We start from the raw sequence: 17,835 nt of genomic DNA, 5'->3' as shown, positions 1-17,835 counted from the left end.
AGCATATTGATCGTTCAATTTTATTGCTATTGCTTTCTTCATGTCAAATAAATATTCCTTCGACTATGAGATTATGCAACTCCCGGATACCGGAGGAATACCTTGTGTACTATCAAACGTCACAACATAACTGGGTGATTATAAAGATTCTCTACAGTTATCTCCGAAGGTGTTTGTTGGGTTGGCATAGATCAAGATTATGATTTGTCACTCCGAGTTTCGGAGAGGTATCTCTGGGCCCTCTCGGTAATGCGCATCATAATAAGCCTTGCAAGCAATGTGACTAATGAGTTAGTTGCGGGATGATGCATTACGGAACGAGTAAAGAGACTTGCCGGTAATGAGATTGAACTAGGTATGAAGATACCAACAATCGAATCTCGGGCAAGTAACATACCGATGACAAAGGGAATAACGTATGTTGTCATTACGGTATGTCCGATAAAGATCTTCGTAGAATATGTGGGAACCAATATGAGCATCCAGGTTCCACTATTGGTTATTGACTAGAGAGGTGTCTCGGTCATGTCTACCTAGTTCTCGAACCCGCAGGGTCCGCACGCTTAACGTTCGATGACGATTTTGTATTATATGAGTTATGTGATTTGGTGACCGAATGTTGTTCAGAGTCCCGGATGAGATCACGGACATGACGAGGAGTCTCAAAATGGACGAGAGGTAAAGATTCATATATAGGACGATGATATTCGGACACCGGAAGTGTTCTGGGGGTACCGGGTACATATCGGGTCACCGGAAGGGGTTCCGGGCATCCCCCCCGGCAACTACATGGGCCTAATGGGCCAAGAAGGGGACAGATCAGCCCCTAGGGGGCTGGTGCGCCCCATGTTGGCCAAAGTAAGGGGGAAGGAAAGAGGAGAAGAAAGAAAGGAAAGGGAGGGATTCAGCCTCCCCCTTTCTTCTCTCCTCCCTCCTCCTTCCTTCCCCCTCCGGATGAATATGGAAGGGGAAGGCCGAATTGGGAGGCGCCTCCTACTTGGGGCGCCCCCTTGGCTGCCTCTCCTCCCCTCCAACCTATATATATGAGGGGGCACCGCTAGAACACACAACATTGATTCCTAGCCGTGTGCGGCGCCCCCCCTCCGCAGTTTACGCCTCCGATCATATTGTCGTAGTGCTTAGGCGAAGCCCTGCACGGATCACTTCACCATCACCGTTAGCATGCCGTCGTGCTGACGAAACTCTCCCTCGACACTTTGCTGGATCAAGAGTTCGAGGGACGTCATCGAGCTGAACGTGTGCAGAACTCGGATGTGTCGTACGTTCGGTGCTTGATCGGTCGGAACGAGAAGAAGTTCGACTACATCAACCGCGTTGTCAACCGCGTTGTCAAACGCTTCCGCTTTTGGTCAACGAGGGTACGTAGACACACTCCCCCCCTCTCGTTGCTATGCATCTACTAGATAGATCTTGCGTGAGCGTAAGATTTTTTTTGAAATTCCTTGCTACGTTCCCCAATAGGATCTTACTCCGTAATCCAGCACCACCTGCCCCACCACTCATCCCACTTCTAACGATAGACCCCATCTGGGAACGTCTCCTTGTTCCATGCCCTTGGGATCCAGGCAACGCAGCCAGAAAGGGCCTCTCCTGGTTGGATGCGAGAGATGAAGAAATGGCGGAAGAGGGCTGTGTTGGGGACCACTCTGGCAAATATCTCGCAGAGGTGGGCGAAGATGGACATACATGCCATGGCATTCGGCTAAAATCCAGGATGTGGAAGCCGTATGTGTACATGATGTCGACCAAGAAATCAGAAAATGGGGGGTAGAGCCTGCAGTAGAAGTATTCGACAAAGAAGGGGAATTTATCTGGGGCAAGCTTGGCACAGGAAGCTGGGATGACGTGGGTGGCAGGATGCCCCTTTGTTGCCCTTCCCCACATGCACAGATACCGGTCCTTCAGAGCGCGCACGTCGAGTGTCGGGGCGAAGACGACGTTCCTCTTCCGCATCTTCACCAACTCGCCCTCCGGCACATCTTTGCCCTTGCTCGCCTTGGGCACTTCTTTACCCTTGCTTGCTTTGGGCTCCATAGCAGCCGGGGGAGGGCAGGAGCCGAGGGCGGTGAGAGCGTGGAGGCGGCGGACGGATGAGAGGGCTCTGTTTTGGGCTCGAGGAGGAAGACGACTGCGGTTCCTAGATTGGAACGGGCGAGAGGTAAATGAGCAGCGCCTCTGCGGATTCCTCTTTTTTATGGGGAAGGCGCGAGGCTGCCTCTTTACTGTTCGATGTGAAGACGTTTTCGCAGGCGTGCCGCTGCTGCGGCCGTTCCGCGCACGTACCCCATGTCGCACACTCAAGGCGGGTCGTGGGGAGGCACAGCAGACGAGATGATTACAGCGGTTGACCCCTGCCACACGTGCCGGTGCACTGTTTGGGCCCAGCCCAACAACGCCCCGCACCCGTGTGTGTGGCCCAGGCCTGAGGGCTCCTGTCGGTGTACTAAAGTTTGGGCCCTTTAATACCCCTTACTTGTGCACGGGCAGTTGCAGCATACACGCGGCCAGGCCTAATGGGGACGACTGGAAGCAGATATGAGCGACCAAGATGGCATCCAAGCCAGTAATCAGAGAACAGAAGACAAGCTGAGCCCCCGGCAAGATCCTTGTCGGGATGGTTTGCGAAGCCCCGGCAAGATTCTTGCCGGGATGGTTTGCGAAGCCCCGGCAAGACCACCACCCTTGAGGTTGAGAGCTCTGACACCATCGACAATGTCAAGACCAAGATCCAGGGGTGTCTGCGTGGTGGCATGCAGATCTTTGTGAAGACTAAAAGGCGAAGTTCCCAGCAAGATTCTTGCCGGGAATGTTTGCGAAGCCTCTTGCCGGGGACGTCTGCAAGGCCACGGCGAGACTCGCGCCCGGCAAAGATCCCACCGCCCCAGCGCAGCGACTAGCCTACCAGCTTAGCCCCGCGAGCCTCGTCATCCTAGATGCGTGTCGAGATGGGGTGAGGCGGCGACGGACGGGACGGGCTCTGTTTCTATCCCTGATAAAGTTACGGACACGTAAACGGAGCATTAAATGCGCTTGTCCTAAGACGACAGGGATAAGTATATGCACTGTAGCAACTTTACACCTGTTGTATGCGTTGTACGCCACTATGGTAGCCCCTTGGTATAAAAGGAGGCCCAAGGCGATATAGAGAGGGACTTGTGGACTTTCTGGCCCAGTTTGCATGCGTAGCAGCTAGCCAAAACTCAAGAACACTCAATACACTAAAGCAGGACTAGGGTTTTACGCTTCCCAGCGGCCCGAACCAGGGTAAAAATCCCTCGTGTTGATCGTTGGATCTGCTCTTTGCGCACACTTCTTTCCCTGCCAGACCGTAGAAGGGATCCACGTGATCCCATAGGTGTCGTCTCCCCGACAGCTTGTGAGTGTCATCCCTCCTTCATGAAGGGTGTCGGGTGTACCTCTTCCCACCCCTCAGAGCGTACCCGGGGAAACCCTAGGACCTGTCCGGGCAGCAGTGTCGTCATCGTCACTGTCCTTCTTGGAGTGTTGCTTGGTACGGGGCGAATCAGATGGCTAGGATCGTGGTGGGAATACTTCGGAGAGGACGCAGCGGCTGCGAGTCATTTTCGTTTTCGTTGATCTGCCGGTGTTGGCATTGTTTTCTCTTTCTTTTCTTTTGGTCGTGGTTGTGTTGTTTGCCCCAGCAATAGTTCTCATGTTGTATTGTGTGGTTGCTATATTAATATAGCAGGGCGAAAGCCTATTTCAAGGCATTCGTGCCTCCTATCCTTTAAACGTGCTTGTGGCGTTGGCGTCCTCAATGCTCGATGGCAAGGATGGCGCTCCTCGGTCCGGATTGACAAGCCAGAGGGTTCTCTTTGATGATAGTTTGGCGAGGGCCTAGCGGCGCGGTACAATGTTCGTTACGGGTGCGTGGGTTCTTGATTCTTTGGTGCGGCCATGATTAAGCACCCCAAAGCCCGCAACAAGTATGCGGCGTGCACCGTTTGCCGCTGATCGCTCGGCTTCTCGCGGTGCATCGACTGGTCACACCATGGACAGGTTCCTCCGGTGAGGCCGAGCACTCCACTCCTCCTTGCGCAGCTCCTTGTCGTAGCCGTCCTCCGGCTCCGGTGGACATGACGCACACGCGCCTTTCTCGCCGACGCGGACGTCAGTGCCGGCGTCATCACTCCTCGCGGGCGGCAGCGCGACACCGTTCCCTGGCCTCCGGCCGAACAGGCTCTTGAACCCGTGCACCAGACGTGACTTGAGGCTAAGGTTGCCCTTCGCGGCGGAGCGGCCGGTGGTGGCGGTGCTGGACGAGAGGTCCTCGCCGTTCCAGAGCCGGCTGCGCGGAATGCGGAAGCTGGCCGACTTGGCGGACACGCGGTCGATGGCTGCCGAGGCCGTGGCAGCAGCCGCGGCCTGCTCGGAGCGGCGCAGGCGGCAGCGGAGACCGGCGAGCTCGCGCTCGAGGGTGTCGATGCGGTGCCCCGTGGCATCCATGGATGCGCGGATGTGCGCGGACTGGCGCAGCACCGCGTCGCGCTGCAGGATGTCGCCGAGCGTCATGTTGGCGGCGTCCCCGGCGGTCGCGGCGGCCACGGCGCTGCTGAACGCGCCGGAGATGGCCCTCTTATGTAGCCCAGGCGGCAACGGCAGCGGCGCGGCGGAGGCGGGAGCCGCGGCGGCGGCGGCGTGGTGGTGCTGGGTGAGCAGCATGGAGTGGTGGGAGTGCAGCTGCTCGACGAGCATGGCCTGGACGACGAAGCGGAGCGGCAGCCGCGGGTTCTGCACGAGGTGCATGAAGAGGTGGTGCGACAGCTTGGCGCAGTTCACGTTGTAGCACAGCCGGCTCTTCTCCTCCTCCGTCAGCTTCCCCTTGTGGTTCTGCACCCACATCCATGCGTAAAACGATCAGCACTGGACACAGCAAGTCATATTTAGATTTCACAATGAAACATTGCCGGCAAATTGATTAGTTAACGAGTTCTCTAGAATACTTGAATCCAGTTTCGTAGTGCCTGTCTGTCTGACAGTAAAACCTGGATTCAGGGTTTTACCCGCCAGAAACCTCAGAGGTTTAACTGAACTTGGACAGATTTCTCACTTCTTCTAAGGTGATATACTACCTGTCTTGAGCAATGGACACTCAACTTAAAGCCAAAGCTAAAGGAAAATCGGACGCGAAGTGCCTACTCCAAGAAAAACAAATACTCCTACTCCACTAGCTAGGCTCACAAATCCAATAGGAATCGGTGCAGTCCGTATCAAATTCCCTCAATTCCAAACAAAAACACTGCAGGTCGGTGGGTTGAAAGCTGTACCTCGAGGTAGTGATCCACGATGGTGTACATGAGGTCGTGGTCGTGCGCGAGCCGCGCGCGCATGCCCTCCACGACCACCTGGAACTCCTCGAGCGGCAGCGCGGCCACGTCCTCGAGCCACCTGCTGTCGGCGCCGCCGGAAGCCGCGAGCGTCTCCAGGCACCGCACGAGCAGCCCCGCGCCGGCCCCGGCGACCTCGCCGCCGAGGAACGCCGCGCACGACCGCAGCACTGCCGCGGCGAGGCCGTGGTCCGTGGCCACTTCCTCGAAGAAGTAGTCCTCGGCGCGGCGTGCCAGCCCGTCCTCCGCGGTCAGCTCCAGCCAGTCCGCGGCCGCCCACGCCGCGGCGAGGTTGTCCGGCGACAGCGCCAAGTCGGCGCCGTAGCAGGAAGCCACGGCGTCGGCGAACGCGTCGACCGTGAGGCCTGCCGGTAGGTCCACGGCGATGTCGCTGCACTCCGACAGCTGCCGCTTCAGGTAGCTGCTCTCCGACGTGATCGGGTCCTGGGAACAGACCAAAACTGTAAATAAATTTGAACATCCAGAAGCACAAGTACTACTACTACATTTGGATCGTTTAACTGTCCCTAAAAAAAAAACTGTCGCTTAATGGAGTAAGGAAAAAACTGCTATTGTTTCATTTGTAACATGAATCTCTTGGCCTGGCTGGCTAAAAATCATTAGTGTACGTCCAGTACTCTGAAATTTTAACTTACTAGGCGGCAGGAAAAATCGTAGGAATAAGCACAGAGCTAAAGCATTATACCAGGCAGATGATTGGCCTAGCCCACAAGATGAGCAGAGGCCAACAAAAAACAGGTTGCGGGTTTGCTGGCATTAATTGGATCTTTATCATTTTGGTACAATTGGCAAACAGTTTCGGGCTTTCAGTGCCTTTTGGCCTGTATCTGTCAAACTCCTTTGAGTTCTGCAGTTCAGCAAAACTGAACTGAGTTCAGGGAGGAAGGGAACAAGAAAACAAATGTTTCTTGTGCCTGTCGAACTCACTTCAGCAATAAACTGAACCGAGCTGCAGCCACGCTGAAAACAAAATTGTACTAGAATCTCCCGAACTGTGAAATCCGAATCCCAGCAAAGTAGTACTGTACTACAGTACTACTACGATCGAGTTTAATACAGTAGTAGTACGAAAAATAAAATTTGAAATGGTCCGTCCGTCTGATCCTCACATTTACTCAGATCTCCCTTCTGTCGGCCGGCATGAATGCAATGGGCGATACCCCTCCTCGCAGTACGTCGATACTGCCTGGTCCCGATCCAGAAAGAAATTCATACGACACCAATTGAATTTCTCCCGGCAAGGTCGCCTGTAAATCTACGTCGAATTCAATACGCGAACTGCGCCGGCCCATGTGTCCGATCGTATGTAGAGGGATCAAAAGCCTAACCATTTTTACATGAGATCTCCTCGACCTCTTCTTGCCAGACTCCTTGCCATGTCAAAGTTCAGTTGAAACCAACACAACACAGCAGGTAAAAGAGATGATGCGGGAGCAGGAACATATACTGCTACGGTCAACGTGCATGTGTAGAGCTAGGATGGGAGGCAATAAACTTGTCTGAAGGCGCCAGTAACTCCTGCGACAGAGGTTACTGGAAGTTTACGATGGCTCCTGCTGCACGCAGGGTAGTGCGCTAATCAAGGCAATGGAGTAAATGTGGTACAGGATCGACGATCAATTATTGCCTGTTAGGACGCCATTGGTACTCTGCTGTTCATCGTGGGGCAGAGGCTCTGGCATTTGTCTACTTGGGGCACTTTTTGCCATGGCCAAAACTTAAGCTAATCCAGAGGCCAAAACCCTCAAGGGGCCACCTCCGCTTACAAAAGACTTGAGAATCAATTTATATTTTTCATGTATTCTATCGGAAGCTTGCGGGAACTGAACTGTTTCCTGCAGGAATTTTACGCGATTTCGGGGAAGAATCCCGTAACCGTGATGAGGATCTTATGTAGGTCAAATTGCTCAATGTGCTACTACAGTGACAATGTTGGCCGGCACCTAACCAGGGAGAAGGCGAATTCTTAGTGCAAGGTTGGAACCAAGAGTCACTGTTATATTTTGGAACTCCCACGGTGAATCTATGGGCACTGCCAGGGGAGTGCGCAGTAACTATTTGTGAGTTACTGCTCGTTCCTTAACCGTCACAAGGAACGTCTGACGACGTGGGCGTGGACTGCGTTGTCATCTCTGCGCCGCGCACGTACCCAGCAGGGCTCGTATTGAATTTGCCATAAATAAATTTCTTTCTACTAACGGAAAACATGCAGCTGCAGCACGCTCTATTCTTTTCTTTTCTTCATCTTGGTTTTACTAAAGGAAAATTGACAGGAGTTACTAGTGCAGGAGACTAATTGGAAACGCTTGGATGTGGTAAAATTCGACAAATGTGGCAGTTTCGAAGAAGAAAGAAGTGATTCATCATCACTGCCGTCGATTTTTAACGGAGGTGGTGAATTTCTTCTATCCGAAGTGTTCGATCGTTCAAGAAAAGAAAAGAAAAGAAAAGAAAGGAAAAGGAGCGGTCGATCTTTGTATATCTTACCCTGTGCAGATGGAAGCAGTGTTCTTGGACACGCACGATCACGTCCGGCTTGCGCGATCCATTCGCCCGCGACCTGATCAAACATGGAGGCAAAAAATCGATCTCCAGTCAGTACGAATGTAAGATGATGCCGAATTCTGAACTCTGCGTACGTCCATGGAATCCAGAACAGATCACGGCGAACTGAATTGTCACATTGGCTGACATACGTACCATCCTTGCACCGCGGTCCTGAGCGCCGGCGGGAGGGAGGAGGAGGCGGACGGCGCCGCGGGCGAGCAGGACGCCGACGTGGGCGCGGAGGAGGACATGGTGGGCGAGTTGAAGCAGTCCTCCGTCTCCTCCTCCTCGTCTTCCTCCTCGTGGTCGTCCTCGTAGATGGTGTCCACGACGCCGAGCTCCTGCCAGCTCCTGCCCATCTCCATGGCCATGCCTGTTGGTTCCTAGACCTTCTCGATCTCCAACTTCTTGTCCTATCTACCACTACTGCGACCCCTGTCCCTGTGGAGGAGGAGCAACGGTTGCTTCTGCGGCTCTTGTAGTACTACCGGGCGAGGGCGATGGCATTAGGGGGGCGGGGTGTTGAATTGGGATGGCAATGAATGCGTGCATGTGGATGGTAAATGCGGTGGCACCCCCCGCGTCTCCGATCGAGCGCTGTCCTTCCGCCTGCACCACTGCTCCTGCTCGTGTGCGTTTTGTTTTGTTTTCGGCCTCCGTGGGGGAAGGGGGGTCGATAGTGGATGCAGTCGAGTCCATTTGTGAAGCGCGAGATGAACTTCCCGTGTGCTACCCAAGGAGGCTTGCCGGCACGGGTCTCGGGCCGTCGGATCGTGCAACGGATGGCCCAGACTTGTCGCCGCCAGGAAGAAGATACCTGCGTTAAGGGGCCAAGCAAAGCATGGCTCGACCGACTGATAGTTCCAAAATTTCTGTACAAAAATTTGGTAACCCTTATCCAAGAACACCACGTGTCATGCAAAATACTTATTTCATAGAACCCTCATAACCAGCAAACGCCTGCGATTAGCATGGCTATTGTTATTGTGTATCCTTGAAAAGCATGGCTATTGTGAACGATTAGCATGGCAATTTATGTTGCTCGAGGATGGCAAATTTAGTTAGCATGCATGGTCAATCAGTCTAGTTCATTCTTTTGCCAGGGTTAGTTGTGCTTCCAAAAGAAATTTTCGTACTCGCGTCAACTAAAATTGCAATAAAAATGTTCGTTTTGTCGCCCTCACACGGAACATCAACACAATAACATTCCCCATTTCATATGTGTTTTATTAAAGTAATATTTGGCTCTCTCTGATTAAAGAGAAAATTGCACAAATACACAACGTTTGATTTTTGCAGGACCGCCCTCGAGGCATTTTATTCATCTTGACGAATCATATATTGCAAAGTGAAGGTGGGCTGCTTCCTTAGCTTCTCGCCCCATCCATCAAAGACCGAATACCTACAAGTTCAAGAGATAGGTACGCAACTCCCTAATGAGATGTCCTCCAGCCAAGCGGGGGTCCCATGTTGCCATGTGGAAAAGACGGACAAACAATCCGTCTCAACAATAATGTTGGAGAGGCCATTAGCAATCGCCATAACTATAGCATCTCAACATGTAACAAACTCAATAGTGAATGGTCCCGGGCGGTAGGATAGAATCCCTGGTCGTTACGCTTATTTCCCGGCCGATCCCAAGATTCATTTTTGTGTCGATGCCAACTCTGCTGTCTGGCACTACTGGAGATTTGTACGTACCACATGAGAGAGAGGATCAGCCAAGCGCCTACCATACCACTACTAGCATTGAACAAGGAGACGCTAACAAAGTCGCTAAGGAAAAAACATCAATATGTATTTTCTAAGCACATGTGCACACGCTCTACATTGTACACGCCCTAACCTCAGGTACGCCATATACGTCCTCTCACAAAAGTTTGTAAACCAGCAAACATACTCTGAGTATTTACGACCAGAAAACGAAGTCATGTCACATAAGTCCTCCTCACAGAAGCCGTAAACTAGCAACAATACTCTGGGTACCAGCAACAATACTCTAGGTATAACGTCGGGTACGCCATATATGTCCTCTTTAGTTACTCTAGGTATCCCTTGTCTCAATAGTGAATGTGGAACCTTTTTATTACTAGCTTCAACTAAACTACATAAGGATACTATTTTGCTCTAAGCACACGCGCTCATAAAAGTGGCTGGGTTAGTTATCAGCCCCCAACATTGCTTTGTAAGCATTGCGAGATTAAATCATTCAAATCTCTGAACCCCGTACCTCCCTCTTTCTTGGGAATACACATCCACCACCATGCCAAGCAATGCATTTTCCTTTGGTCCTCATCATCACCCCACCAGAAGCTTCACATAGCGTACGCAATCTCCTTGCCTATTTTCTTTGGAATCTTGAAACTTCCAGCAAAAACAGGAAGAGATTGGATGGCCACTTTCAATAAAATTTGTTGGGAAACGTAGCATGCAATTTCAAAAAATTCCTTCGATCACCCAAGATCTATCTAGGAGATGCATAGCAACGAGAGGGGGAGAGTGTGTCCACGTACCCTCGTAGACCAAAATCTGAAGCGTTAGGTTAACGCGGTTGATGTAGTCGAATGTCTTCATGATCCAACCGATCTAGTACCGAACGTACGGCACCTCTGAGTTCCGCACACGTTCAGCTCCATGACGTCCCTCGAAATCTTGATCCAGCAGAGGGTCTAGGGAGAGTTCCATCAGCACGACGACGTGGTGATGGTGATGTGATCTGCGCAGGGCTTCACCTAAGCACCACGACGCTATGACCGGAGGAGTAAACTGTGGAGGGGGGCACTGAGGGAGTCCTGGATTAAGGGGTCCTCGGGTGGCCGGGCTATGTGACATGGGCCAGACTGATGGGCCGTGAAGATACAAGATAGAATGCCTTCCCCCGTGTCCGGATAGGACTTTCCTTTCCGTGGATAGCAAGCTTGGCGGCCAGATGTTTAGTTTCCTTTCTTTGTAAAACCGACTTTGTACAACCCTAGCCCCCTCCGATGTCTATATAAACCAGAGGGGTTAGTCCGTAGAGGCCATGACGAATCATACAAGCTAGACATCTAGGGTTTAGCCATTACGATCTCGAGGTAGATCAACTCTTGTAACCCTTATACTTATCAAAGTCAATCAAGCAAGAAGTAGGGTATTACCTCCATTAAGAGGGCCCGAACTTGGGTAAACATCAGGTCCCCCGTCTCCTGTTACCTTCGACCCTCAGACGCACAGTTCGGGACCCCCTACCCGAGATCGGCCGGTTTTGACACCGACATTGGTGCTTTCATTGAGAGTTCCTCTGTGTCGTCGATAGAAGGATCGATGGCGCCTTGTCGTCAATGACAAAATCACCTCTAGAAGGGCCCTAGCTCCTGGGCAGATCGTCCAGCTCGGCAATTTTACTATGGGCGCCCGCTCGGCCGTTAAGCCAAAGCCGGTCCCCCAAACTACCAAAAATCATCTCCGCATTGGCCTCGAACACTCCGATAAGATGGATCCGCCAGATATCTCGTCTTTGAACGAACTGCTAGATCGCATCGCTGCCCTGGGGGTCGCAACAGACTATGATCGGATTGGGCTTAAACCCGATCAGAGAGAAATCAGGTCCCCGCCGATCACCCATCTGGTTGCGGTTGTGGAGGAACAAGCCAAGGATATCGCTCCCCCTATGCTGAGAACAAGCTATGTTCGGATTTCCGAGCCGTGCGAGCCGGGTACCCATATTCGGGAAGAGACTCCCTGTCCTCCGAACATAGAACCAGGCGTTAAGCCTGAAAACTCCGAGGATACTCCGGATCCTGGGCTAGTGACCTCAGAAATTCTTAAAACTCTTGATCCCAAAGTGGGTCAGGGCTCGGATTTAAGCCCGCCCAACCACTACAAGCAATATTCCCAAGCAATTCCGGTCCTCCGGACATATGCGACCTAATGTATGTGCGGCAGCAACCTAAGGAAACAGTCCATCACTTTTGGGCTAGATTCCTCCTTGTTAAAAACAAGATCAAAGATTGCTGCGACGACGATGCGGTATCACTATTTTGCCGCAACTGTACAGGTGAGGGGATCCTTAATGCCCTCAACCGACGCCGCATACTCCACTTTGTAGATTTGGCACACATAGTACAAAAGTCACTGGTGCACGTTGGTCCTAAACAAACGATTTTAACACCTTTCCGCGACGGCATTTGAAACCGTCGCCAAGTGAGTTTGTGCGATAGGGTGTCCTTCCCATACGACCCAGAAATCGTCGGGGATAGGCCCTCCTGGGACCCAGGCTGGGCCCGTGTGCGATCGGGCGAGGCATCGAAACCCAATCATTTCCGTAGGTATGTACATCCCACACGGTAATCCGAGAAAATCATTTCCGTAGGTATGTACATCCCACACGGTAATCCGAGAAAATCATTTCCGTAGGTATGTACATCCCACACGGTGAATCTCAGAAAAACATTTCCCTTCGTATGTATATCACACACAGTCAATCCAAGGAATACGTTTCCGTTCTTATGTACATCCCACACAGTCAATCCAGGGAAAACGTTTCCGTTCGGACGTACATCCCACACAGTTTCATGTGTAGGCTCGTGTGTGAAAGGTGTAACTATCACACACGGTCTTCCTTGGTTAACTATTTGCTTTTACCAACTATATCACACACGATTTGATGAAGAAAACTGTGTGGCATTGGGCTATCCATCGCAAGCGCTTTTGCTGCTAGAACCGTTTGCAAAGGTCCATGACACATTTAGCAGGTTTATTAGTTTACAATTAATAATTCCAGTATTACGCAAATTCACATTTCCTCGAACAGTTGTTTGCCAATTTCATATCAGGCACATAAATATATTATAACATCACAGTATGGTATCTACATGAAAACAACACAGTACAACATATAGCTAGTTCAACTTCATAAGAACAATATATTCATTTCCCTAATCGAGATCATCCAGGCTCGTCTTATCCACCTCTGCTTTTAGTTCAGTAAGAACCCGTCTTGCACGGGCCAACTGGGAAAGTGCCTCCTCCTTCGCTAACACCATCTTAGCAAAGTCTGATTTAAAAAAAATCTGAGCTCATTCTCCACTTTCAACTTTTTATCCCGCATCTTGAAATATGCTTCAGCGTTGACAAGACTTCCTCTAAGCCTATGTGTGTTCTCTTCCTCATACATGCTCCAGAGCTTCGTTAGGCACATCTTCAAAGACTGTGGCCACTCTTGATCAACCCACTCCAAGTAAGAGCATTTCCGTTCATCCTATAATATCTAAAACTAGATCAGTAACAATTGTAGGGGAAATGGGTTTATAGCAACATAGAAAATCACTAATGCTTATTTTGAAAAACTGAAGAAACATGTTAATTATGACATATCTTCTCAAAAAGATCAATGTGAAAATGAAATAATTGGTACTGAGACAACAACCAAATTCTGAAACATCCGAATCTATAATTAACTACAACGTCGCTACAAGTTCTTACTCATGTACAATAAATAACAAATTGAACATTTTATGAGGAAGGTAAATATAACTGCAACAGCATAGCGACAGTGTTTGGATGACAGCAAATTGATACTAACAGGTGTGTACATGCACAAATTTAGTAACATAGAACTAATAGCACTAAGGCCGTCCACTATGTATGCCAAAACTGGGATAAAGACAACTGTTGCTACATCTCGCACCAGTGCCCTGGACTGGCGAGCCGATGCAACGAAAAAAAATCAGGGACCCGGACTCCGGAGCACGTAGTTGCTCCGATGCCTAGTTCCTTCGTGCCATAAAGATTTAGTATTTTACTGCTTGGCTGCTCGGATGTGTGGACCAAAGTTGGCTGCTCAAACTGCTGAAGCGGTGCCAAATAATTTTCTAATGACACCGCTGATGAGATGGCAACAATTTAAGATACTAGGTACAAACTGTGACACTGTCTTAGGATGCGTTTGGTTGAAGGTGTGGTATGAATGGGTTGGGACCGTGACAGTGTCTGAATCACATCTAAAAAATGAGTTGTAACAACGAAAGAGGGTCTAACCTTCTTTGCACATGCCAGAAACTTCCTCCCACTGTCCACAGAATCACACGCAACTAGCTTCATGCATGGAGATTGATGGTGACAACGAGCAGATAGATCTTCAGCCACCCCGCTCCATTCGTTGCCACTGATGGTCCTAGGGAGCTACAAGAGGAAGAAATGACTCAAATCGACCGCCGGGTAAAAATCCTTCATTCCAAGTCATAGCACGAGAGAGAGAAGAGAGGCATACCCGGGTGGTGAAGGAGTAGTCGCCGGAGGAGGAACCGCTGGAGAGGTCTTTGAAGAAGACCATGGCGACCCTGGCGGTAGGATGCGAGACTGCGAGAGCAAGGAAGCGGCTATAGCTTAGCAAGGAAGGAAGGAAGGAGGAAACAGGGGAAATGTGACTTGTGGTCGGGGAGAAAAGGGGGTGAGGAAGGGGGCGGGATAGATATTTTGGCGGTAGGCCAAAATTTTGGAAATGTGGAGTGAAACTTTGCGCGTGGTGCCGCCGGACCATTCACTTTGAACGATTGTGTGCATCTTTAGAACGAGGATTTGCCAAATTCGTATTAGGGGGCACAAACGATTCTTCTGCTTTACGCGCATGTGATGAGTTTGATTATTCAAATTTTGGTCTCAAGGCATGGGCACATTCACTTTGAACGCGCGCGGTGCCGCCGGACCATTCACTTTGAATGATTGTGTGCATCACAAATGATTCTTCTGCTTTACGCGCATGGGATGACTTTGATAATTCAAATTTTGGTGGAAATTTCCCCGGGTACGTCATTGCATAATTTAACATCGCTTGCTAATTTGGGCACACAAAAGAGCGTACAGCACACAGACCACACTTACTGAATCAAGCAATTTTAGTAATTACACAGAGCCAGTTGACCTAAACATTGCTCTAACAAAAGACCAGCATTAAAAACAAAGCCTAAGTACGCATAATTAAAAATCCTCCGCCGCGCCGGCCTATGCATCGCCAGTGTGAGATGAGACGTTGATGACTTGTCCTAGCGACATGCCGCCGTTGGTGGACTCCGCGTCCCCCCTGCTGAAGTCGACCGCATCCTCGTCCTCGTCCTCGGCGCCGCCCTCAAGGTTGTAGTACTCGTAGTAGTGGCTGCGCCAGAGCTTGCATTAGTACTCCACCACCGATTCCTCGATGGACACACTCTTCTCTACCTCGACCTCGGCCACGCGCAACTCCTCCTCCCGGCGCTCCTCGATCTCCGCCGCCTCCAGCATCTCCAGCTATCGCTCGCGACCTCATGAGGAAGCAGGTGCTCCATCGCCACCGCCACCTTTTTAGACGTGAGTTGCATGCTGGAGTCCGAGGTGGCCTGAATATCTTGGCGTGTGCATCCTCGATCTTGGCGTGGATGGCCTCGACCCGGGCCAGGGCGACATCAGCGGCACGGACGGCAGCTCGAGCGCTATCGGCGTTTGCAGCCGCCATCGCAGTAGCAGTTGCAGCCGTCTCGGCTGCAGCAGCTGCCCTATCGGCTGCCGTAGACGACCTCTCGGCGGAAGCAACTGCGCTCAATGCGGGTGCGGCGGCACTCTCGGTGTAGGCGACCGAGCTCTCGGCGCAGGCGGCGGCGCTCGGGGGGGCGCGACCATCGTACGGGCCTTCACGAAGCGTTTCCACGGCATCATCTTTGCAAGAAGGGGGTGCGGGAATGGGGATCGGGATTCGTGGATTCGGGGGTTGCCGGCACTAGAGCAGACGAGCCGTCGAAGCTTAAGGAGGGAGACTTAAATAGACCCAGATATTTTCATCGCAAACAGTTCGTAGAAAACAACTGCGTGTGATGTTGTAGATATTTTTTATTAGCTGTGAAAGACGAATTTGGAATAAAGTGCCAACGGATGGTGTTTTAAATGAACGAGAAATTTTGTAGTACTAATACAACTATCATGTTAAATTTTGGAAAATTTCAGGGGTCATTTGACCTTCTAAGACATTTAAGTGATTTTCTAGCCATTTAATGACCGTAATTGAAATTTGAACTACATGTACATGCAACAGCTAACTATTACAGTCTGAAAACTCGTATTTCGTGTCGTGTGCGATTTAATTCCATGTGCCGTAAATTGGAAGGAATTTCCAAACATACTGGTCTAACGGCTATGACACAATTAAGCATGGAGTGACATTGCATTTTAATTCCAAAAAATAAAAAAATCAGAAACACATGAAACCTTGGTTGATGTAATGTCATGCCACCAAGATGATGTGGTAAAAAAATGGGCATGTTTGACCAAAGTTTGGACACACGCTCCTCACAAACTGAAGCAACTCACTAGAAGGCTCGTGGTTCCGAGAGGGAACAATGCATGTTTGATGACGAACGGGAGATAGCTTCCTCTTACGACCTTCAATTTTTTTTCTACGTCTAACGTGCACTACTACAACTGTAATGTGGTTTTTTTGAAAATTCTAGGGGTCATTTGACCCTTTAAAGACATTTAAGTGATTTTCTAGCCATTTAATGACCTTAATTCAAATTTGAACTAAATCTACATGCAACGCCTAATTAAAACGGTTTGAAAAATCATATTGTGTGCGAGTTAATTCCATGTGCAGTAAACTAGAAGGAATTTTCAAACATATTTGTATCACGACATGGACACATATGCATGGAGTGGCATGGCATTTTAATTACATAAAAAATCAGAAACACATGAAACCTTGGTTGATGTAATGTCATGCCACCAAGATGATGTGGTAAAGAAATTGGCATGTTTGGCGAAAGTTTGGACACACACACCTCACAAACCGGTTCAACTCGCTAGAAGGTTCGCGGTTCTGAGAGGGAACAATGCATGTTTGATGACGAATGGGAGATAGCTTCCTCTTACGGCCTTCAAATTTTTTCTATGTCTAACGTGCACCACTACAACTGTAATGTGAAATTTTGGAAAATTCTAGGGGTCATTTGACCTTTTAAAGACATTTAAGTGATTTTTTAACCATTTAATGACCGTAATTCAAATTTGAACTACATCTACATGCAGCGCCCAACCAAAACGGTTTGAAAAATCATATCTGTGTACTTGTGTGCGAGTTAATTCCATGTGCAGTAAATTAGAAGGAATTTTCAAATATATTGGTCTCACGACATGGACACATGCATACGTATGCATGGAGTGACATGGCATTTTAATTCAAAAAAATAGAAAAATGATCAGAAACACATGAAATCTTGGTTGATGTAATGTCATGCCACCAAGATGATGTGGTAAAAAAATTGGCATGTTTGACGAACGTTTGGACACACACCCCTCACAAACCAGAGCAACTCGCTAGAAGGTTTGTGGTTCCGAGAGGGAACAATGCATGTTTGATGATGAACGGGAGATAGATTCCTCTTACGGCCTTCATTTTTTTTGCTACGTTTAACGTGCACTAATACAACTTTCATGTGAAAATTTGGTAAATTTCAGGGGTCATTTGACCTTTTAAAGACATTTAAGTGATTTTCTAACCATTTAATGACCGTAATTCAAATTTGAACTACATCTACATGCAACGCCTAACCATAACGGTTTGAAAAAAAATCATATTTTTGTGTACTTGTGTGCGAGTTAATTCCATGTGTAGTAAATTAGAAGGAATTTTCAAACATATTGGTGTCAAGGCATGGGCACATGCATGGAGGGCATGCCATGGGCCTACGCGTCGCATCACGAGGTTGCGCCGGACCCCTCAACTTTGGATTGGTTTTGAGGCCAGTACAATCTTTGTCTGTGGAAGTCGCTGCCGCCGACTGAGAAAGCCAGGCAAGTGTCGTTCAAGAAGGAGATGGCGGAGGAGGAAGCTAGGTACCATGCGGCCTGTGAAGCCCGTGATGCCACCTGGAAAAAGTAGGCGGCGGAGCTTTGG

At 49.8% G+C, this 17,835-nt stretch overlaps 1 protein-coding gene across 1 annotated transcript; it reads right to left on the bottom strand.

The window, feature by feature from the left end:
• Positions 1-3,835: 3,835 nt before the first annotated feature.
• LOC109756935 (BTB/POZ domain-containing protein At3g49900) lies at positions 3,836-8,436 on the bottom strand. The gene is made up of 4 exons (XM_020315775.4): positions 8,091-8,436; positions 7,878-7,950; positions 5,310-5,813; positions 3,836-4,872 (listed from the first exon to the last, which is right to left on the bottom strand). The coding sequence occupies exons 1-4, from the start codon at positions 8,306-8,308 to the stop codon at positions 4,027-4,029; spliced, it is 1,641 nt and encodes a 546-aa protein (XP_020171364.1). The 5' UTR covers positions 8,309-8,436; the 3' UTR covers positions 3,836-4,026.
• Positions 8,437-17,835: the final 9,399 nt, after the last annotated feature.

Source organism: Aegilops tauschii, chromosome 2 (genome assembly GCF_002575655.3).
Source record: "Aegilops tauschii subsp. strangulata cultivar AL8/78 chromosome 2, Aet v6.0, whole genome shotgun sequence".
NCBI lineage: Eukaryota > Viridiplantae > Streptophyta > Magnoliopsida > Poales > Poaceae > Aegilops > Aegilops tauschii.
The sequence above is the reverse complement of the archived record's forward strand: the minus strand, read 5'-3'. Positions and strand labels throughout refer to the sequence as shown.

Bases quoted from the DNA above. Each gene is read 5' to 3' on its own strand.
- LOC109756935 (XM_020315775.4), bottom strand. From the start codon at position 8,308: ATGGCCATGGAGATGGGCAGGAGCTGGCAGGAGCTCGGCGTCGTGGAC. The intron at 5,814-7,877 runs GTAAGATATACA...GTCTGTTCCCAG, and splicing joins ACTGCTTCCATCTGCACAGG to GACCCGATCACGTCGGAGAG. The intron at 4,873-5,309 runs GTACAGCTTTCA...ATGTGGGTGCAG, and splicing joins TCGTGGATCACTACCTCGAG to AACCACAAGGGGAAGCTGAC.